This window comes from Rhinolophus ferrumequinum, chromosome 10 (assembly GCF_004115265.2).
Source record: "Rhinolophus ferrumequinum isolate MPI-CBG mRhiFer1 chromosome 10, mRhiFer1_v1.p, whole genome shotgun sequence".
Classification (NCBI taxonomy): domain Eukaryota; kingdom Metazoa; phylum Chordata; class Mammalia; order Chiroptera; family Rhinolophidae; genus Rhinolophus; species Rhinolophus ferrumequinum.
The window spans coordinates 38,385,671-38,408,908 of record NC_046293.1 but is presented as its reverse complement, the minus strand read 5'-3'; the positions used below and the strand labels follow the sequence as shown (position 1 = coordinate 38,408,908).

The following is a 23,238-nucleotide window of genomic DNA, read 5'->3' as shown; positions in this document are numbered from 1 at the left end:
ACCTTTAAATCAGCAGGAATTTCAGACTGCATTTAAAGGTACTAACTCTTGAATTAAACTACATATTCAATCACTCATAGCTGTGAACCTAAAACAATTCAAATTTGCTTATTCTAGATATAGTACAATGCAAATGAGATCAGAAAATTGGAATAGGTACATATTATGAAAACACATAAAATGATGAACAAAACAGCTATTTTTTGCCTTTATCTCCATGCATGTGGGAAGGAAAACTAGGAACATGAGTGAAATCTGTGTTTGTATCGAGGAATCTATAGCTGTTGTTCAAAATCAATGAATCCAGAACTGGAAGTATAATCATATTCAGGTGATTATACATACATAAAATATACTCTCTGGAAGTTATTACCAGGCCAAAATAATGACAAAAGACAACACTTCTAGAAAGAGAGGCCAGGGTGGGAAAACAGAAGCATGAGACTACTGCCTTGCAACACCAGCTCTTCTATGATTTGATGTTACCACATGTATATCTCTCTTCAATTTTCTTTAAAATTTTAAATAATTTCTTCAAGATAAACTCTTCTCTGGAAAGTACACCATTACTGATCACACTGACTGACTGTTCAGGTACTCAGCATGCTTCTACACTATCTTCAGTTTAAATCATACTGATTCGCAATCTATTGGCAATATTATAAAACATTTTCTTTGGTCTTTTTACGTATGTGCTTTCTATACTTCATCATTTCTGGTTCATCATTCGATGAACCAACTTCAACAAAAATTATGATTCTATTTATTATTCATAGCACCTTATAGAGTAGTTTGCAAAAAAGAAAAGAAATTTGCAGATTTGACATCAGACAATTTACTGAAAACAACTTAAAAATCCTTAAAAACAGGAGAAACCAGCAATCATTCAGAATGTAAAGCTATATAGCATATTAGAAATGAGATTTTTTTTTTCCGTGTTACTGAAATCTAATAGACATATAACATTGTGTACGTTTAAGGTGTATAGGTGGATTTGATACTTAAATATTGCAATATGATTATCACCATAGCTTAGCTAACACCTGTATCACATCATATAATTACCATTTCTTTTTTGTGGTGAGAACATTTGAGATCTCCTCTATTAGCAAGTTTCAGGTATATAATACAATATTATTAACTATAGACCACCATGCTGTACATTAGATCCCCAAAACTTACTCATCTTATAACTGGAAGATTGCACCCTTTGATCAACATCTCCCTTTACCCCCTACCTCCCAGCCCTTGGTAACCACCATTCTAGTCTGTTTATATGAGTTCAACTTTTTTAGACATATAGACATAATATCATGCAGTATTTGTCTCTCTCTGTCTGACTTATTTCATTTACCATACTGCCCTCAAAGTCCATCCATGCTGTTGCAAATGGCAGGATTCACCTCTTTCTCACGGCTGAATAATATTCCATTTTATATATATACAACTTATTCTTTATCCATTCAGCTGTTGACAGGCACTTAGGTTGTTTTCGTATCTTGGTCACTTTGAATAATGCTGCAATGAATATCTCTTCAACATAGTGATTTCATTTCCTTCGGAGAAATACCCAAAGGTGAGATTGCTGGATCATCTGATAACTCTATTTTTAATTTCTTGAGGAACCTCCATACAGTTTTCCATAGTGGCTGCACCAAGTTACCACCAACAATGCAAAGAGTTCCCTTTCCTCTACATCCTGGCCAACACTTGTTATTTCTTGTCTTTTTGCTGACAGCCATTCTAACATGTGTAAGGTGACAGATATCTCATGTTTTGATTTGCATTTCCCTGATTAGTGACGTTAAACTAATTAACTTGTTGTCCTTTTGTATGTCTTCTTTGGAAAAAATGTCCACTCTATTCAGTTCATCTGCCAATTTTTAAATTGGATGACTTGGGTTTCTTTTTTTTGCTATTGAGTTGTATGAGTTAATTACATATTTTGGATATTAACACCTCATCAGATATATGAGTTGTAAGTATTTTCTCCCATTTCCACAGGCTGCCTTTTCATTTTGTTGATGGTTTCCTTTGCTGTGCAGAAGCTTTTTAGTTTGATGTAGTCCCACTTGTTTATTTTTGCTTTTGCCTTTGCTTTGTGTGTCAAATCCAAAACATCATTACCAAGACCAGTGTCAAGGAGATTTTTCTCTACGTTTTCTGCTAGGAGTTTACAGTTTCAGGTGATACAATCAAGTGTTTAATTCATTTTGAGTTGACTTTTGTGTTAGGTTTAAGATGTGGGCCCAGTTTCATTCTTTTGGCCGTCCAGTCTTCCCAACATTATTTACTAAAGAGACCATCCCTTCCCCATGGTATACTTTTGGCTTCTTTGTCATAAATTAATGGACCATATATGTGTGGGTGTATTTCTGAGCTCTTTACTCAGAAGCTCCAGAGGTTCCATTGATCTATGGGTGTTTTTATGTCAACGCCATACTGTTTTGATTACTATAACTTGTGATATAATTTGAAATCAGGAAGTTGATGCCTCCAACTTTGTTCTTCTTAAGATTGCTTTGGCTATTCAGGGTCTTTTCTAGTTCCATACAAATTTTAGGATTTTTTTTTCTATTTCTGTAAAAAAAATGCCATCAGCATTTTGATAGGGATTGCAGGGAATCTATAGGGGGCTTTGGGTAGTATGGACACTTTATCAATATTAATTCTTCTAAGACATGAGCAGAGAATATTTTCCACTTATGTCTTCTTTACTTTCTTTCATCAATTTTTTATTGAGTTTTCAGTGTTTAGATCTTTCACCAGCTTGATTAAATTTATCCCTAAGTATTTTATTCTTTTTGATGCAACTGTAAATGAGATTGCTTTCTTAATTTATCTTTCTGATAGATCATTTTAAGTATGTAGGAACACAACTGATTTTGTATATTGAGTGTGTATCCTGCAAATTTACTGAATTTGTTTATTAGTTCTAACAATTTTTTGGTAAAGTCTTTAGGGTTTTCTATGTATAATATCATGTCATCTGCAAATAAGAGACGATTTTACTTCTTTTCTGATTTGGATGGTTTTTATTTCTTTTTCTTGCCTAACTTCTGGCTAGGAACTAGTACTATGTTGAGTAAAAGTGGCTTGTCCTGATCTTAGAAAAAAAAGCTTTCAGCTTTTCACCATGAGTATACTAGTCGTGGTTTTATCATATATGGCCTTTATTATGTTGAGGTATGTTCACTCTGTACAGTTTGTTTTTTTCATGAAAGAACGTTGAATTTTGTCAAGTGCTTTTTTTGCATCTACTGAAATAATTATATGATTTTTAGCCTTCATTTTGTTAATATGGTGTATCACAATGATTTGCAGATGTTGAACCATCCTTGCATTCCTGGAATAAATCCCACTTAATCATGGTGTGAGATATTTTGAATGTACTATTGAATTTGGTGCATTAATATTTTGTTGAGGATTTCTGCATCTATGTTCATCAGGGATACTGGCTTCTAATTTTCTTTTCTTGTAGTGTCCTTGTCTGGCTTTGGTATCAGAGTAATGCTGGCCTTGTAAAGTGAGCTTGAAAGTGTTCCCTCCTCTTCATTTCTTGGACGAGTTTGAGAAGAACTGGTATTCTTCCTTAAATGTTTAATAGAATTTACAAGTGAAGCCATCAGATACTAGACTTTCCTTTGTCAGGTTTTTGATTTCTCAATCTCCTTACTAGTAATCATCTGTTCAGATTTTCTATTTCTTCATGATTCACTCTTGGTAGACTCTATGTTTCTAGGAATGTATACATTTCTTCTAAGTTTTCCTATTTCTTGGCATATAATGTTTCACAGTAGTCTCTAATGACCCTCTGTATTCCTATGGTAGTAACTGTATTGTCCCCACTTTCATTTATAACTGTATTTATTTGAGGTTTCTCTTTTCTTTTTGGTAAGTCCAAATAAATGTTTGTGTATTTTGTTTATATTTTTAAAAAAACAGCTCTTAGTTTCATTGATCTTTTGTATTTCCTTTTTAAAAAATTATTTTTTTCAGTTACAGTTGACATTCAATATTATTTTATATTAGTTTCAGGTATATAGCATAGTAGTTGGACATTTATATAATTTATGCAGTGACCCCCCAATTAGTCTGGTACCAACCTGGCACTATACAGTTATTGCAACATTACTGACTACCTTCTCGATGCTGTACTTTACATCCCCGTGACTATTCTGTAACGACCAATTTATATATATACATACTTTAATTTTTTATTGGGGAATACTGGGAAACTTTTTCTAGGACCCATCAGCTCCTATAGTCAAGTCGTTGTTTTCAATCTAGTTGTGGAGGGCGCAGCTCACTGGCCCATATGGGAATTGAACCAGCAACCTTGGTGTTATGAGCACTGTACTTTAACCAACTGAGCCAACCCGCCGCCCCCCAATTTATATTTCTTAACCCTTTCAACTTTTTCATCCAGTTCCCCAGACCCTCTTCCCTGGCAACTATGCTTGTTCTCTGTGTGAGTCTGTTTCTGTTTTGTTCATTCATTTATTCTGTTCTTTAGATTCCACATGTAAGTGAGAGCATATGGTATTTGTCTTTCTCAGTCTACTTATTTCATTTAGTATAATGTCCTCTAGGTTTGTCGCAAATGGTAAGATTTCATTCTTTTTTAAGGCTGAGTAATATTCTATTGAATGTAAGTACCACAATTTCCTGAACCAACTGTCTATTAATGGGCACTTGGGTTGCTTCCGTATCTTGGCTATGGTTAATATTGCTGCAATGAACATAGGGATGCATATACCTTTTTGAATTAGTGTTTTGGATTTCTCTGGATAAATACCCAGGAGTGGAATTACTGGATTGTGAGTTAATCCTACTTTTACTTTTGGGGGGAACCTCCAAACCGTTTTCCATAGAGGCTGCACCAATTTGCAATCCCACCAACAGTGCAGGTGGGATTTCTGCATCTATCCCAACACTTGCTATTTGTTGATTTATTAATGACAGTCATTCTGACAGGAGGGAGGTGATATCTCATTGTGATTTTAATTTCCATTTCTCTGATGATTAGTGACATGAGCATCTTTTCTATTGGCCATCTGCATGTCCTCTTTGGAGAAAAAACTATTGAGGTCCTCTGTCCATTTTTTAATTGGATTGTTTTTTTGGTATTGAGTCTATTATCTTTTTAGTCTCTTTTTCATTTATTTCCACTCTGATCTTTGTTATTTCCTTCCTTCTACTAATTTACTAACTTTGGTCTTAGTTTGTTTTTCTTTTTCTAGTTCCTTGAGGTCTGAAGTTAGGTTATTGGAGATCTTTCTTGTTTCCTAATGCATTTATCACTATGAACTTCCCTCTTAGATCTGCTTTTGCTGGATTCCATAAATTTTGGTGTTATATTTTCATTTTCAGCTGTCTCAAGATTATTTTTTTCTCTTTTGATTTCTTCTTTGACCCATTGGTTGTTCAAGGGCACATTATTTGATTAAATATTCTGAATTTTCCCCTTTTGTTCTTGTAATTTCTAGTTTCATACCATAGTGATCAGAGAAGATGCTTGATATGATTTCAATCTTAAATTTATTATGACTTGTTTTGTGACCTAACATATAATATATTCTGGAGAGTTTTCCAGGAGTGCTTGAAAATAATGTGTCTTGTGCTACTGTTGGATGGAATGTTCTGTAAACACGTAGTAAGTCCATTTGGTCTAACGTGCACTTTAAGTCCAGTGTTTCCTTATTTTCTTATGTCTAGACAATATATCCATTGTTGAAAAAGGGCTAGTGAAGTCCCCTACTATTATTACATCACTGTCTACTTCTCCCGTCAGTTCTGTTAACATTGCAATATATACATTTAGGTGCCCCTATGTTGTGTACATATTTACAAATGTTATATCCTCTTGGTAAATTGTCTCCATTATCACCAGAAATGAGATTCTTAAAGTTCAACATAATATTAAGTTTATGTAACAAAATAGCCACTTACCTCTAAGAGCTTCACAGTGCCTTTTAATTGCTACAGGCGTCAAATGCAGAAAATTGGGGACCTAAAGCAGCAAAATTTAAAGGATAAATTAGCCAAATATCTTAAAAACATGAAAAAGACAATTTTCTCATAAAATTAAATCAAGGCTCAACAAACCTTATCATAAATAAAATCAGGCAATTTTTACAATGTTAATTTTATGTGACAGGTGTTATGAATTCCTTGCAATATATATTTTGTACCAAGTACCTTAAGGTGACAATGATGTTGGAAAAAAAATAAACGTCATCTTTATAGTATTCTTCCTGCCATGAATCTAGAGATGTATGTATTTCCCTTATAAAAACTGAAAGCACTTAAAGACACAGATCACTGTTTAATTTTCCTAATTCCCCTGAAATACATAGCATGGTGATACTTTTTCCACTTGGTACTTAGTAGACATTCACCATTGAATGAATATGTGAAGCTAGCATATCTTAACTGAACAGTTTAATGAAGTTGGGAATACATTTAGGATGACACATTAAGAGGCGGCCTCATCGTTCATAGGGCAAATGGAAGTTTAGGAAAGGTCTGAGATTTGATACCTCAAATAATTAACATTTACTCACATATTTCTTAAATAATATTAAGCATCTGAAGAGAAAATTTAGTTAAAATAGACTCATTCTGAAGGAAAATTGGAACAAGTAGAAAGTTACTACAAACGCTGTAACTGGTCTTAAATGTTGGACAAAAAGTGTTTATTGTAATCAAGAGAAAATAGGCACTGAAAATTGGAATTATAGGGTGGGTGGCTTAATTTTTCCATACTTTTATTTTGAAACAAGACATAATCTTAAAATCATAAAAGAAAAAAATAACAGCTAATTGGTTATATAACATTTATATAGGCACTGTCCTACACACTTTGCATGTATTAGCTTACCCAATGACATTCACTAGGAATGAACAGACCACATTATTGGACTAAGAATATAGGTGATTCTTAAAAGGGGTGGCATGCATTAAATGTTTAGATTTTTGTGTTTATTAAAATACCATTCACCACCATTAGCATTATTACAAATATATTGCTACTCTCTCTCACACAGTGATATTTTCCAAAAACGTTTCCTTTAAAATAAGTTCACTTCTCTTTCATTTGGAAAACAATTAGTTTCCGCAATGTTTTCTTATTTCTCTTGAAATGTTCCCATTTCCAAATTTCATTTACCTTATTCTCCGGAGGCATACAACCTCTTCTCCATGTTACCATCTAATTTTTTACCATCACCTTTCAGCAAATTTTTCTGTTTTTCAGGAAGACTCTCATTTAATGGCAAATACAGTTCATTGATAATTCTGTTGTATGTAAAAGGAAACCATCTAAGATATGCATTCCCAGGCTAAGCATATTTATATTTTCTTTAAAAACCTATAGTTCATAAATCATTATAGCTGCTACCAAGTGAGGCATTTAATATGACCTATTTTGCTTCAAGAAATAAAGAAGTTTAAGGACAATAACAATAATATTAAATAATATTCTACCTTTCTGGACAGAAAATTTTAAAATCTCTCTTTTTAAAGTGGAACCTTCATCTCCCCCTAATTCTGAATCTCAGATGAGATTATTTCATTTTTCTTAATCTCATTTGAAAGATACAATACAGAAAAAGATAGAAAAGAAAAAGCCAAAAGGAAAGCCATAGGACCAATTAATTACATTCTTAAATGCCTATGATTCTTTTATTTTTCTTTATTATCGATAATCAAAATATAACATCCATTATTACCTGGGAAAAAATTTAAATTAAAATACAGTAAGCTGGTATATATTCAACCTTGAAGTAGAAGGTGGGCAGAGGTAAGAGTAGGAGGAGAATCACCATTTATTTCTATTTAAGTCTTAGCCAATGAACCAACAACTTATCTTACCTTTAAAAGTTCTAGATTTCCCTCCTTTGCCATGGGCACGCCTTTCTTTACTGGATAACCCATTCGAACAGGAAGAGGTACTGCCGAGGGTTTAAATGGCGCTGCAACAGGGTAAACACTAGGCCAGTCCTGGTCAACAGCCATTTTCTCTGTCCTAGGAGGCAGTGCCTAAGAAACGTGAAACAGTTTAACATTTTAAATATGAACATGTTTTTTTAAATTTAAAGCAAAAGAAAACTGCATTTAAGAGAAATACTAGCAAAACTGCAACCTATGTAAAAATCTGACCTCCCACAAAGCTACTGCTGGTCGAATGAAAACACATTAAACCTACCTAAATATTTCTGCACTGTTTCTTCAATCCCTTTGGCAAAGATTCCTTTAGTAGCAGATTTCCTTCACTAAAAATGCCATATCTTATTTATTTACTCAGACTTTTAGTAAACTTTTTACATTTTGTTTATGAAGGAGTAACAATATATTTTGAAATAATTTTTAAAATTTCTTTGATGGAAGTCAGTACATGAGGTGACAATGAGAATTTGGAAATAAAGGAAGTAAGAAATAAAGAAAATAAAGAATAAGAACTTAAATAAGTAGAGTTAAACTAATTGAATAAATACATAACGAGAAATTATGTATCCCCGAGGCCCAAGGATAGCTACATGATAGCTTAGTCAAAGATATTAACATACGTGTGTGTGTGTGTGTGTGTGTGTGTGTGTTACTATATTCAATAGAAGGGGATGGCCAGCATACAAAAGCATGTTTAAAGAGGTAAAATTCAGTAACACCCATCTAAGCATTATCAAAACCAGTGTAGTGTACGTACCGAAGCAGTAAAATTCCTATGAAAATGACTATTCTGGACTATTATAATTTGATAGCATTTAACTTCCAAGTAATGTGCCTTTGTTCTGACTCCATGTTCTCCAAGTAACTTTATAATTTGGATTCCTCCACCGACATGCCCACAGAGTGGGACCAAATTGGTTAGATTAATGCATACATTCCAGGTTCCTGACTTAAAAGCATCATGGAAAATAATTCTATATTCTGGTTGTACTGTTCCCTGGGATTATGTCAGTGAGTCCACCTCTCAAAAATGATCCATTCTCAGGGTTCTGACAAAGACCCAGTCAAAGACTAGAATCAGGACTGTGGGAGTCACCAAGTAAACATCCCCTGTGAATCCTTCTTGGGCAGCACCCTTCTGCCTCATTGTGACTATCTGTCTCACTTGAGAACTTCAGAAACCATTAAAATAGTATATTATGTTAGAGTACATTAATTGTTTACCTTTCTTCTCAGTGGTCTGTCAGATCTGGGTGCTTTTTCTGTTGTACCTAAAAGACAGCACAATAGTTATAGAGAATTTTATAACGCAGAGTTAATTAATTGTTCAGCACTGATCATGATTCTATAATTTGAACACAATTTAAGGTATTCAATAACAAAAAAATAAAACAATAATCCATTATCTGTAAGCTCAGGGACTAAAACCATCTTAATGAAAATGAAAAGTCAGAAATAGTTAAAAGAATTCCATAGTTATTTAAATATAAGATGAACTCATCATCTAAAGAAATATTTTCAATAAATTTTAAGGTTCATAGTCAAGTAAACTCACTTTCCCAAGTTAAAATATCTAGTTAGAAATAAACATTTTGTCTTTAAAGATAAATGGTTTGAAATGTTCTAATTATAAATATATTTGCTCATATTGGAATTATTCTGTTCTATAAAAGAAAAATACACTTGAATTTTTCCTTCTCTATTGTATATTAGAACTGCCAATGCTACACCACCACCAGTAACAAAAATCAATAGCCATTCCTAATAAGTCACATAACTACAGAATAGGGCAGATTACTTATATACAGTATATACCTTTGAAAATATTATCATATGCCTCTCTCAATAAATGTCTGGCTATATACTAAAATGATAATAACAACTATATTCATTGAGCACTTTCACATGCTAAGTACTGTGCTAAATGCTTTTCGTTACTTCACTTAATCTTACTTTTCACAAAAACTGTACATATTATTGCTATCCTTATTTACAGGTCATTCATAGCCAAGAAAACTAAGGACCAAAAAGTAGTGACATTAGCGAAGCTCTAAGATTCTTCACACGCTGATCCTGACATCACATTCTTCACATCTTTAGCTTCATCTCCCTTCACAAGGACCCACAACTGCACTGAACTTCCGGTACCAGGCCTTTTAGTCTTTCTGAGCTTTCTGTTCTCTGCCTGGAACATGCTTCCCTTCCATCTTTCTAACTTCCATCCCTTCCCCCCTACCCATCTCATTTCTTCATCAGACAAATTTTTATTCATCCCTCAGTAGTAATTCCTTTATTCATTCAAAAGTTATTTGAATAGTATTGTGTACCAGAAACTAGGAAGGCAGCAATGCACAAGAGAAACACAGTCCTTGCTCTCACACAACATAAAGTCTATGAAGTAAGACGACTATTTAACAAGTAATTTAAATAAACGATAAATATTAATGGCAACAGATAGTAGGGGACTGAACCAGTCAATTAGTTGGAGGAAATCTCCCTGAAGAAGTTGACTTTAAGCTAAAACCTTACAAATAAGCAGGAGGTAGCCCTGGAACAGGCAAGTTAGAAAAGTGTTCTAGAGAAAGAGAAGACAGAAAATCAAAGTAAAGTTCAGTATGGCTGAAACTTAGGAGGACAACAGACAGAGCACTGAGAAAGCATTTGGAGATATTTAAATAGGCATCTCAACTATTACACATCATTGGCAGAGCTCTTGATTTTCTTCCTCCAGTCTTCCCAATCCTTGAAAATGGTATTGCCATTCATCCAATTTACTCAGGACAAAAATCTAACATGCTTCCTTGAGACTTTTCCTCAAGCCCCATATCAGTAAGTCCTGTTAGCTTTACCTTCAAAATATATCTTTAATCCAATCACACCACTTTTTCCACTATTACCTCAATCCAAATCAGCATCTTCTCAATGGGACTACTACAAGAGCTTCCAAACTGGTCTCCTTGCTTCCAGTCTTACCCTCCTCCTACAGTTAGTTCTCCACACAGCATCTAGTGATCTTTCAAAAGTGTAAATCACATTATATCACTTCCCTGTTCAGTCTTCCAATGTGATCCCAAATTTATAATAAATCCAACCCAAATACCTATAAGCCTTTACAGATCAGGCCATTTCTCATCTTTCTGATATCTTATACTACCACACTGTCTTCTTTGCTCACTTAACTCCAGCCACATAGACCTTTTTCCTCTTCCTTGATGACAGCCCTATTCTCACTTATTCTCACTTCTGGGCCTTTGCACCTGCAGTTCCCCGTGCCAACAATGCTCTTCCCCCTGGTCTCAGCATAGTTCTGGACTCTGCTCAAATGCCAATTCCTAAAGGAGGCCTTTCCTGACTACCCGTCTTATCCTACCCTATAGCCACTCTTCCTCTAATCCATCACTCTCAACACCCTATTTGATTTTTCTTTATAGCACTAATCACTACCTGACATTGTACTAACACTGTTTACCTGTTTATCGTCTCACATCCCCCAAAGTGTGTAAACTTCATGAGGTGGAGGACTTGTGCTTTATCCTAGCACACAGGAGTTAAGTATTTGTAAAATGAATAAATGAATGAAAAATTAAAGCGACAAGTGTTAAGAAGATGAAGAGCCACTATGATGCATTAAAGAATTTATCATTTATCTTAAAGCAATGAGAAACCATTTGTAGATTGTAAACAAGGGAGTGATAAGATTTGCTTTTTGAACGCTTCACTCTGGCTGTTGTGAGAATTCAATGTAGAAGAGCAAGAGAGGAATTAAGAACCAGTAAAGGAAATGCTGTAGACGTGAGACATGGTGGCCTAGCCTGGGCTGTCGGTAGTATCAAGAATAGAGAGATTACAGAAGGTACCACGGACAGTACCTGGTGAATGACCGGACATGCCCCCTCCTTAACTGAGCTTTGCCTGACTCTCGCGGGCTCCTCAATGCTCCCACGGTACCCCATTCGCGCTTCCACTACAGCACCTCACACTGCGTGGTCTGCGTTAACAAATGTCTTCTTCACTAGACTCTTCTAAGGCAAGCACGGTATCAGGCATCCCTATAACCTCTCTTGAGTGAAGGTCATCTTAATACTACTGCCTGTATGGATGAAGGTCATCCCATTTGGTAGCATAGCTACGCCTGGAATCCAGAGCTGCAGTTTGTTCTAGGACAGCTGTATACTTCTCTTAACGTTCGAGAAAATCTGTGGTTCAACACTGCCGAAGAAACATTACCAGTGACCAGACAGAGACCCTCTGTCAGTAGCCGGTGGACGGAGCGCCAAAAAGCGCAGGCCACGGGGGAGGAGTGAAGCAAGCTCGTGGCGCCCATCAGGCCCAGAAACAGAAATCAGAGGCTAGAAATGGGGCGACACGCGCGCAGAGGACGGACCCACATCCACGGCTGTTCCTACTCCGCCAGCAACAGGAGGGTAGAGGACGCACCGGCCTCCCCCGGGCGACGCTGGCTCCCCCACCGCGGTGGCCATAATGGGTCCGATATTCCGCCCTCTCACCTCCCCAAAGCCCGGAGGCGACACGGCAGACACTCACGCGGGCCTGGTTTCCGGGTAAGAGTAGCTGGAGACACGGCAGTGGAGAAGGCACGCAGGGTCCTGGCCCCCGGCTGCAGGGTGACCCACGAGGGCAACGCGGCGGCCGCCATGGCTGCGAAGACGGCAAGCCGGGGAGGACAAGCGCAGTCAGTCCCGCGTCAAGGGGCCGGGCTGAGGCCGCGAGCGCGCAGGCTCGCCCCGCCTTGCCCCGCCCCTAGGATGTAGAAACATGATACACGGGGGACTGCGAAGTCAGATCCCGAGTCAAAATTCACCCCCCCAAAACAGAAAAAAAGTAATGAAAAGGAAACAAAAACAACTTTTTTTTTTTTAAATCGACGTAGTCAGTCCAAGGACAATTGCAAATAATGAGCATAAGGGTTGGGGAAAATGTGGCTCCCAGAGGGCACGTGTGCTCTGGGTGGGACCTCCTTGGCTTGGAGTCAGGCAGTTTACCCTAGGGCCCTACTCTTTAGCAATTGCTGGTTTTCTACACTTCCTTGGATTAAAGAAAGTATTCAGCTAGTGCACATGATATGCTCCAAAACTACAGGGAGTATCCGATAGTAGTTAAAAAGGATGGCTACTTGAGTCAAGATTACTTGAGTTTAAAACTTGGCTTGGCCACTTCTAGGCTGTGTGAGTCTAATGCGGTTAACATAGACAAACTTCTGGGGACAATATTGGTGCAGAATGAACACCCTGTGTACATAGACTGTAACTGTTTTCAATGATTTGGTTAGCTCTTGTGTAGATCAGGTAAGAATTACAAAAAGTACTTATTAGGACCTACAAAATAATGGTCATTCTTTAATGAGCTCTCTTATTTTCTATCCTAGGATGAAGTAACATACATACAACCCTTAATAAAATCCTCTATTTTGTCAACCAATATGTATAATATTAATCAATGTACAAAATTATAATCACAGGAACAACTGGGAACAAACTGACTTGATAAGCATGCAACCAGCAGAGCAGAACTGCAGGTGTCCCTGAGTATTCTACTTGTGAGCATTCAGTGTGCCAAGGGCATCCACCAGTATGTGAGATGAATACATCATTCTCATCTTTTCTGGCCTCTTACCATCCCAATATTGTTCCAAAGCAGAAGTATGGTGTATTAGATTCCTAAGGCTGTTGTAAGAAAGTACCACAAACTGGGTGACTTGCAACAACAGGAATTTATTTTCTCACAGTTCTAGAGGACAGAAGTCTAAAACCCAGGTGTTGGCAGTAGTTCCTTCTGGAAGTTCTGAGGGGAGAATCTGTTTATGACTCTCTCCTAGTTTCTGCTGGTTGTTTGCAATCCACAGCATTCCTCGGTTTGTAGACACATCATTCCAATCTCTGCCTCCATCTTCACATGGTCTTCTCCCCTTCCTCTATTTTTAATATTAAAAGGATGGCCTTTTAGTCAGATGAGTATGGGGTTTGAATCCAGGCTCTGTTTCTTTGTGATCTTAGGCAAGTCTACTTAATATCTCTGAGCTTCAATTTCAAGGAAAATAGGAACAACAATGTCTTACTCAGGACTGTTGAGAATGAGTTATATTTCAGAAGGTGTAATATAAATGGTGGCCATTGGAATTAAGCTCAGAATCAATACAACAGCCACTTTTTCTTTCTTGAATTTGTGTACCAGGAGTGCCAAAAAAATATAAACACATAACTTGTATTCATCTTTTGTTATTGGTATATTAATATATCAAGTATTACAACTTTAATACAGTTGTTTTCCTTTCTTAAAATGTGTATGCATTTTTTTTTGGCACCCTCTGTATTTCAGTATGATCAAGTTGCAAGGCCTATACCATAGAAATTTTGAGACAAAAGAGGTCTGAAATCTTACAGATTTAGTTATATTCAGAGAATTCTCAATTTCTGAGCAAGATATTAAGAGACTTAGGTCCTCTGTCTACCTTCCTATGCTTTCTGTCTTTTGTTTTATTGTCTCCCTAAGAATAAAATGGATAGATATGACAAGAATTAGAGTAGACAAATACTTCTTATTGTTTTCCCAGGCATCAAGTACAATAAAGTTCATTCTATATTAAAAACTCATTTGTAATGCTATCAACAAGCAATATGTTTCATGCAGTGTAAAGAGTGAAGCATGTATTATCGTATACATAGGAGTTACTAAAAATTACATAATTTTTCAATTGGAAAAGATCTTAAAGTGCAATCACTCATGATAAAAATCTTTTCTTCAGCCTTCATGACCAAATAACCCAACATATTGTAGAAACCAAACTGGTTTCATGGGCATGTGACTTGCACTTAGAAGAGCTCTACACTTGCTTAATGCTCTGTTTTCCCTGCCTTGAAATTTTTAATAAATTTTGAACAAAGGGCCCCATATTTTCATTTTGCACTGGGCCCCACAAATTATGTAAACTGTATAGAACAATTTTAATTAAGGCTTTTTATAATAGGTGTTTATTACTTAACTCCTGGATTAATCCAATGATTATCAGAGATCTACTTTTAATCAAAACTTCTTTATAAAAAACGAGTGAACAAGACATGGTTATTCACAAGCATGGTAAATAGACAATATGCAAATATCCAGGTATGTGAATGGACTTTGCTACCTAAATATCCATCAAAACAGTATAGGTTAAATGTTACAGTATATACATACAACATCAACTAGTGCTTAGACACATGGGTATAAATGCTGGTTGAACCTTAGAATTACTTCAAGAGATATTAAAATAATCATTTAGGGCCCCTCCGTCTGAGATGCTGATCAATTGCTCTAGGTGTGTTTGGAGCACTGGTGTTTTTTGGTTTTTGTTTTTAAGTTCCACAAGTGAATCTAATATGCAAACAGGACTGAGAACCACTGATGTCATCCTTAAAAAGAAGTAAGTGGTTATAAATCTGTTAGTATATATATACATATATATATACATGTGTGTGTGTGTATATATATATATAGTTAAGTCTATTAGCACATATATATATTTAGTTAAGTTTTTAAGCTTATAAGGCATTTATAAATCATACAACTCCATTTGTGTAAAATATGTTTAATATACAGTACAGGTTCTGGAAGGGTAAACAGCAAACTGGAAGGAATAGGTATGGGGGTGGAGGTGAGACTCCTGAAGACTTAATTTTCACATTTCTGTACTTGAATTTTTACACCAGAATGCAGATTTTTTTAAAAAGAAAGAAAACAATTATTTTTTAAATCAGCAAAAGCTTTGTTTTTATTTTAATTAAAAATATTTAGTTAAGTCTGATTTATATCATCCAGCTGTTTATAACATCCAGCTGTTTATAACATGAATACTCACAATTTGTAATAGACTTCAAAATTTTTGTCAGCTTACACTTTAGTATAGAAAACTTTGTCACAAGCATTGTCTCCTTTGAATAAGTTGAAGTCATTCCCATTTTACAGATAAGAAAACAAAGAGTTAAGCGCCTAGACTCTGCTCTTAAGAGCATTGAGACTCAAACCCACATCTGATTCCAATTTAAATACTCTTTTTACTACTACTACACTACACCACCTTCTTGATAGCGTACTCTATACAGCATTGCTGCAGACAAGGGTCACTACATGCCAAGGAAACATTAATAGGGGATTATAACCTTCCAGGCACATTCCAAGTAGGAATAATTATGGTTTAATAACTTCAAGAGATATCTCCTGTGTCTATTCATGTTCACTTACTGAAGGCAGAGGGCTTAAATGCTTTCCTTGATCTTTTGGTTTCCTGGAATGAAGGAATGTCAAAGATAAATTTAGTTCTGCCTTTGCATATATTCTTAATATTTAAGAAGCTTGGAATTCTAATTGTGATATATTTCATATCCTTCATCCAATCATCAGCAAATGCTGTTTTTACTTTCAATGAGTCCTAAATTTGACCTCTTTATCCCTCCTTCTCTGCAACTTTGGTCCAGACCACCCTTTTCTCTCATCTGGTTTATTATAACAGCCTCCTACCTGTCCTCCTAGGCTATGCTTCCACTCTTTCCTCCCTGAAATCTAGGCTCCATCCAGTAATCAAGTGAGATTTTTCAAAGGGTAAGTGAAATCAAGGCATTTGTCTCCCCATATCACTCAATAAAAACCAAAGTCCTTTCAAGTATGACCTGCTTGATCTGTTTGCCGGCCATTTCTCTGATCTCGTCTCCTATCATTCTCCCTCTGGCTCACTGTTCCATCCACACCAGCCTCTTTTGCTGTGCCTCAAACATCAAATGCACTCCCATTTCAAGCCCTTTACATTTGCAGTTCCCTACGCCCAGAACACTCTTCCAGATATCTGCACAGATACTCTCTCTTCATTCAGATTTCTGGTTAACTGCCCGCTTCTCATTGAGGCCTTAACTATCCCATATAAAACAGCACCTCCTTCACTCTGCCCCCTTACCCATGTTTTATTTTTCTTTACAGCACCCCTGATATATATTTTAAATGTACCTTTTAAATATAGGCACATATATTTATTTTGTCTTCTGTTATTAAGAGGGAAACTCCCTAAGAACAGGGACTTTGTTCTTTTTACTGCTGGATTGGCAGGGCATAGAACAGGACCTAAAATGTAAGAGCAATCATGTGTGAATGAATCTATCTTCCCTTTACATTTTTAAGCATTTTTTGCTTCTACCTTCTATAAGGGTAGAGGGGAAATTATTTTTCCTCCCCAACACTACTGTTACAATCCCACCCAGGCTTTTAAGCAATGATGGTTTTTGTATGTGAATATACTTTCCTTGTTGCAAAGGATAAACAAATGTTAATCATTACTACAAGTGATTGTTATATGAGTCACTGTCTCTAACACGCAAGCAGATCACAAAATGAATCCCACCAGGGTCCTCTCTGTGTAGAGGAAGCAATTTGGGATGAGTAAGGAGAGAGGTTTGGGAGAGTGGAAGGTTTTGCTTAGGAGTTCTGAATTGAAACTCATATTGTAAACATAATTAAACCTGTTTTACAGTTTTACACACCTCCTCACCCTACCTATCTCACACCCACAGCAATAAAAACACGTTTTACATTTTCAAGAAACAGACTTATTATTTCGAACAAAGACTTTTTCTTTTTTTTGGCAAATCAAACTTTAAGGGTGACTCTATTATCCTCCCCTTCCTCATCTATTATTGAGTAAATAAATGAAAGATTAAGCTAAATTATCAGTTTCCCCCGCAATATGAGAGGGTATTTTTCCTCTCCATAATCATAACACGAATACGTTTTGACCCAGGTGATCATTTTCACAAGTTGATGAGCCTGCTTAGTAGAATAAAATACCTTTTTCTTTTCATTTTACACACATATCCAGTTCAGAGGATGCTAATATAAACCTTGCCCACCTCTCTTAGCCCGTCTTTCTTACTCAGACAGTTTCCAAGCAGCTCTCTGATGGAGACACAATCTTCAGTTTCCAGGATAAATTGTGCCACAGCCTGCCCTCCTGGTACATGGCCCCTCACGGGCTCACTTTTGACACTGTCCAGGACAACTCCCCTAATGTCTTTAGGCTTTCCTGGTACACCAAAGATGATAAAGAGGCCCAGACAATCCTCTCCTATCAAGTTACAGAATTCTTCCAGCTTATCAAATCTGCTTCTCTTCCGGGAAGACTCTTCTGCCCTGGATTCTGGATTGGAGAGGTCACCAGGCTCAGATTCCACAGGATGGAGAGAAGACATCTGCAGAGTCTGGACAGCCAACTGAAGCCTGATGTGCTTATTGGATCCCCAAAAGGTCCAAATCCAGTCTGCCCCAAATAATGAGGCCTGGTGCTTGGTCATCTTGGTGGTGGTGAGACGCCCAGTAACTCCCTTTTCTTGGCAGAAGGTGATGAAGTGAATTAAGAAGATTTCATTTAAAGTGTTTGGAGCTGGGCAGAGATTGCTCAGAGGGTCTGCAAAGCCAAGGTAATCCTGCAGTTTCCGAGCTGCGTGGATCATAGCTCCACTGACAGCCTCACAGACACTAAGAACTTCTTCGCTGTCCTTCAGAGCCAATTGTTGTGATGGTTTTTGCCCCATTTTCTCTGCATCCAATCAATACTGCTTCCCAATCTCAAATATGTGAACCTCATTCAGGACTTCTTTCTCAGAGTAAAAGTCTTGCAGTGAAGTCACATCTGTTAACGCAGTCGTGGTTTTCTAGCTCTACAGCTTACTTGTTGTGGCTAAGCATATATACGGACAGCTAAACAAACAGGACTCCCTGTTTGCCAATGGGGTGTGCTGTATTCATATAGATTCCTGCAGGTTTATTAAGTTAGAGATAGTAACTTTCACAAAAAAACATCTGTTCTTCTCTAGTTGTAGTCACTCTACTTTCAATATTTGGTGATCTCTTCCAAGATATGTTTCCTCTTTTCAAATGTGAATTCAATTAAAAAGAGTATTTAATTCTTTAAAGAGCATACACTTTCTACGACTTCTTCAAATTTGCAGGCAAATCACCTCTCTTTTTTTCCCCAAGGTCCTCTCTACCATGATTCTTCATCCCCCCAGTGCAGCTGCCCATGTTTCCTTTCATACAACAGTTTCTCAAACAAAGTCCTCAAATGTCTATCACTTGATATATGCTATAACCCCAACTCAAACACATTTATGGAAGTTTGTGAATTGTAAAGGTTTAGTGTTCTTTTTCTCTATATCAGAAATAAAGCCTACTGGTTATTCTGAACCAAGGAAAATAAAGTAAATAATAAAAATATGAGACAATTATCCATTGACTTTATTTCTTTTCATATGGTAATACCAACAGTGTATAATATTTTGTAAATAAAATATATTTCATCAAAAAATTTTTAACCTTATCACATATCATCAGTTATGTTACATTGTCCTGAATAAAGAATATTTGGCATCTCTAACAGTCTCCTGGTATTTTTAACCAGTTTTGAATAACAAATTATTTTTTAAGTGGTGACATATATCCACATTAAAATAAAACACAAATACAGTAAGAGTCCAATACAGTTACCAAATAATGAATGGTAAGGAGCAAAAGATTATTATTAGGATCAAATTATTTTAGTTATGAATAAACAGTAATTCAGTACTACAGGTTCCTTGACGAAAAGCTTGGTAACTTGCTAATAACTTGCAAGATCATACCACTGACGTTCAAATACAGTTTATAAGCAAGTCCACTGGCATATATTGAACTGCCCACCCCTATGCCAATTTGTGAAAACCCATCTTTACCACAGTTGGCTATCATGAGTAATGATGTAGTACCAAATAAAAACAGAATATTTTTTCTAATACCCCTAAAAAATAATAAACACAGTTTTTGCTGCAGCTTTCTATTTTCTTTATAAAGAATATTTGGGCCCTGTGCTACAGGAACACATGAACTACATTTTATCATTACAATATAGCCATTATACAACTAATTTTGCAGCCTCAGTTGCTGAACTCTGATAGAGACAAAATTTTCAGAGAACTATTTCGCTTTTTAAAAAGATTCCACTCATTAATGGCCTGAGAAATGTACAATTAACATCATTAGTCAGACTGTTAGTAGTTTGATGTAATGATATATTTAGCAAAGAGAAGAATAACAAACTTAATACTGTAAAGGTTTTCATTTGGGTTTGGTTTCTTCAAAAATTATTTCTACAAATTTTCGGGGAGCTTTTGAATGCATTCAAATTAATAGTATTTAAATGTCCCTCGAGTTCTTCCTTATGAGTTAAAAGAATCCAAGATTAAGGTTGAAATTCTTAAAAAAACTAATCAACAATTTTGTGATATGTCATCAAAGAAGGGTTATTTCGTATATACTAATTTAGTCTGAATGATCAACATCATTAAAATTCAGCTGTGGAGAAAGATCATCTTGACTTCTCCAAGAACCAGCTGATAAATGAAAATTTTGATCACTGTATTTTTTTCAATGTGATCTTTTTACCATCCTTCTTCTGTCACAAAATAAAAGTTCTATTTTCTATGTACTGAATATATACACATATTTAGAAAAATATATAAAAACAGGACAGTAAGAGGCAAGTGGAGGTGTGGCTGGCATTTAGTGGGTACACAGAGTGCTTAAAGAAATTCCACATATTGATTTTGAAAGCATATCATGTTCTGCTTTAATTGCTGCCGTACTGTCACACCAACCTGGCAGAATCACCCACATATGGGTTACTGCTTCCCAAATCTTCCGTACTGTGAATGTAAATGGAAACACTATGGTAAAGTACTCAAAATAAATGCAAGACTTTAAATATAATATATCACAGATTTTTACATTAAATAGAAGAAAAACAATTATACTCTCATTCACCAGTGTCTCACTTTCTGTGGCAACTTTAGAATAGGCACATATTCCCCTGCTTTCCATTTCCACTTTTAAACGAGGAAAAGTTGGAACAATAAACAATATACAATCTATTGCTTATTGTATATACTGTGTGTTTGAGAAAGAAAATGGAAAGGGACCAACGGCTTCTCATGCTCATCCCGGTGCTACGGTCAAACGTTTGAGTCTTCATCCGTAATGCTGGCACTGGGGGAACGGGCCGCAAAATCTTTAAACATGTCATCTTCCTTTAACATGTGCTGGAAAACAAGGAGATGGGAGTCACACACACCGCGAGCCAAGTGCTCAGAACTACACATTCTCCACTATCCATTCAGTCCCTCAGGGTTATTTTCAAAGATATTTTTAGAATAAGATTGCAGATTCATGTTACAAACTTACTGTTAGGTTGTTGATGCCTTCAGAGAATGCACCTATCTGCCTCACTGTCCCTTCTGAATCTTCCATCTGCAAAGAACATACCATAACGTGACATACTCATTTGCACAATTTCAAGCAAAGCGCAGCAAAATGAACAAAAGAAGAAATAATGCAAGTTGTACTGAAAGGGATAGGAGTAACAGAACACTTCTGATGATAACCTCCTCCCACTACTGCAATTGGATGTTAAAAATTAGAAGAAGCCCTTCACTGGCACGTCTAGCCTAATGCTCTGATGTTGACACTAGCACCAAAGGATGTTTGAATACAGGGCAATATTCAGTCCCATGACTTCATACTGAAAAAGCTAAGCAGTAGGAGCTGTCCATTCCTGAGTTGTTTCAAAACATAGTTTTTCTTAATACAGAGACGGTATAACATTGGTAAGTGACACAGACTTTGACAAGTTGGAATCCCAGTTCTCCTATCTTAGGTAATCTCTCTGTGCCTCAGTATCCCTATCTCTAAAATTAGGGTAACAGTGCTCCCTATGTTTTAGGATTGCAATGAACATTAATGTATGTTAAGTGCTTAGCATATTGCCTGGGATGTAGTAAGCAACCTGGAAGTCCATCATTACTTTAATATTCACTAGTGTTATCTTTATTTTTAGGCATTTGAAGAAAACGTCTTTGATTAGTAGACCCAGTACACAGTTTCCCTTTAGTGTTTCAATGCTGGAAGAACTTTAAAGTAGGTATATAGTGTTGCATTTACCTGATCTAACCGGTCCAAATCATCTTCGTCGTACAGGTGCATGTCCAAACCAGATTTAAATCCTTTCTTAGATGTACTTCCTGATGCCTGTCCCAATTCCATTGGACAAACATATTCTTCCCCATCTTCTTGTTTCTTCTTTCTCAGATTCCCAAAATTACCAAAGGTGAGTTTCTTTGGCTTTAAAAGAAAAAAAAGCAAAACATCCAGGGATGTGATAAAATTCATATGACAAAGAACTAATAACATGTGTAATTTAATTATTCACTTCATTGTACAGAGAAAAGCAATTGAATGATTCAATTTGTATAACAAAAGCAAAGATATCATAGGCATACAATTGATGCATCCAAATATGATAAGTAATCCTTGTCAGGAATCTCAGAAGATTACACTTCTCCTGATTCACACTATTAGGCTGGTGCAAAAGTAATTGCGGTTTTTGCAATTGGTTTTAACCTTTTAAACCGCAATTACTTTGCAGCAACCTAATTGCTGGGTAGTCACAGTGATAAAAGCAAAATATGCCAGGAGGCTTAGTTTTGATTAAACAGAACTTAATGCAATGGGACTTCTCAGGGCTACATCCAATTTTGCAAGGTTTTCCAGTCTAAGACGAGCAAAAGAAAATAGTCCTTACTATATTTTCTTTTTGGGTGAGGCTACGGTATCTTGTATGCCTGTTATGCTTCCAAGTGACTGCTAAAAGAATCTCTGTCCTTTTGGAGAAAAAATGTCCAGTGATACTTAGAAGACAATCTCCATCTTAGTTACTGGATAGTCCCTGAGACTATTGGTTAAGAAGATGATGATCAGGCTGATGCTGAGAATTGATATAGAACAGAATCTCTCAGAGGCACATCTTTTAAGGGATAAAGGTGGTTGAAGAGAAAGTGCCAGGCAGGTAGAGGGGTAAAGAAACAAAACAAGAAAACTTGGTACATATTTGTGAAGGAGTGGATAAACCGTATTTCCACATTAAAATTGGTTGAAATAACACTCAGAAGAGTTAACATAGGAATGATTTAAAAGAAGAAAAAGCAGTCTTAATTTGGTACGATTTATGAATCCAGGCAAACTAGGGATATCCATTCTCTGCTGGTCTACCTTGTATGTTGTTCAAGTATCTTTTTCCAAATTGAAATGTTGGTTAATTATAAGCCAGACAAGCTGAATCTGTACAAGGAGAAATGCAACTCTTATACTTGATTTATCCACAGGAAAAACAGGACAACTGCAATCAATATTTGGGTCCAAGTTATGGGCTCTCTGCATTGGCAA

The 23,238-nt window shown here is 36.2% G+C and overlaps 3 protein-coding genes across 10 annotated transcripts in view; all 3 read right to left on the bottom strand.

Moving 5' to 3' along the window:
* Positions 1 to 9,213, bottom strand: part of MRPS35 (mitochondrial ribosomal protein S35) — a 35,329-nt gene extending 26,116 nt beyond the window's left edge. Inside the window, exons 1-3 of the mRNA XM_033118561.1 lie at positions 9,175 to 9,213; positions 7,876 to 8,043; positions 5,953 to 6,013 (exon numbers count right to left, since the gene is read on the bottom strand). Coding sequence (XP_032974452.1) covers positions 5,953 to 6,013; positions 7,876 to 8,019 — 205 coding nt within the window. The 5' untranslated portion in view covers positions 8,020 to 8,043; positions 9,175 to 9,213. The remainder of the gene's footprint in view (positions 1 to 5,952; positions 6,014 to 7,875; positions 8,044 to 9,174) is intronic.
* A 7,176-nt stretch (positions 9,214 to 16,389) lies between these two features.
* REP15 (RAB15 effector protein) lies at positions 16,390 to 19,085 on the bottom strand. Its single transcript, XM_033117047.1, has one exon. It carries the CDS (start codon positions 18,519 to 18,521, stop codon positions 17,811 to 17,813), a length of 711 nt encoding a protein of 236 aa, XP_032972938.1. The 5' UTR covers positions 18,522 to 19,085; the 3' UTR covers positions 16,390 to 17,810.
* Positions 19,086 to 19,201: 116 nt separating this feature from the next.
* PPFIBP1 (PPFIA binding protein 1) overlaps positions 19,202 to 23,238 on the bottom strand; it is a 164,176-nt gene continuing 160,139 nt past the window's right edge. For all 8 annotated transcript variants that reach the window (XM_033117043.1, XM_033117044.1, XM_033117042.1 and 5 more), the window contains 3 exons: positions 21,958 to 22,137; positions 21,202 to 21,267; positions 19,202 to 21,059 (listed from right to left, as the gene is read on the bottom strand). In XM_033117043.1, coding sequence (XP_032972934.1) covers positions 20,973 to 21,059; positions 21,202 to 21,267; positions 21,958 to 22,137 — 333 coding nt within the window. In that variant the 3' untranslated portion in view covers positions 19,202 to 20,972. The remainder of the gene's footprint in view (positions 21,060 to 21,201; positions 21,268 to 21,957; positions 22,138 to 23,238) is intronic.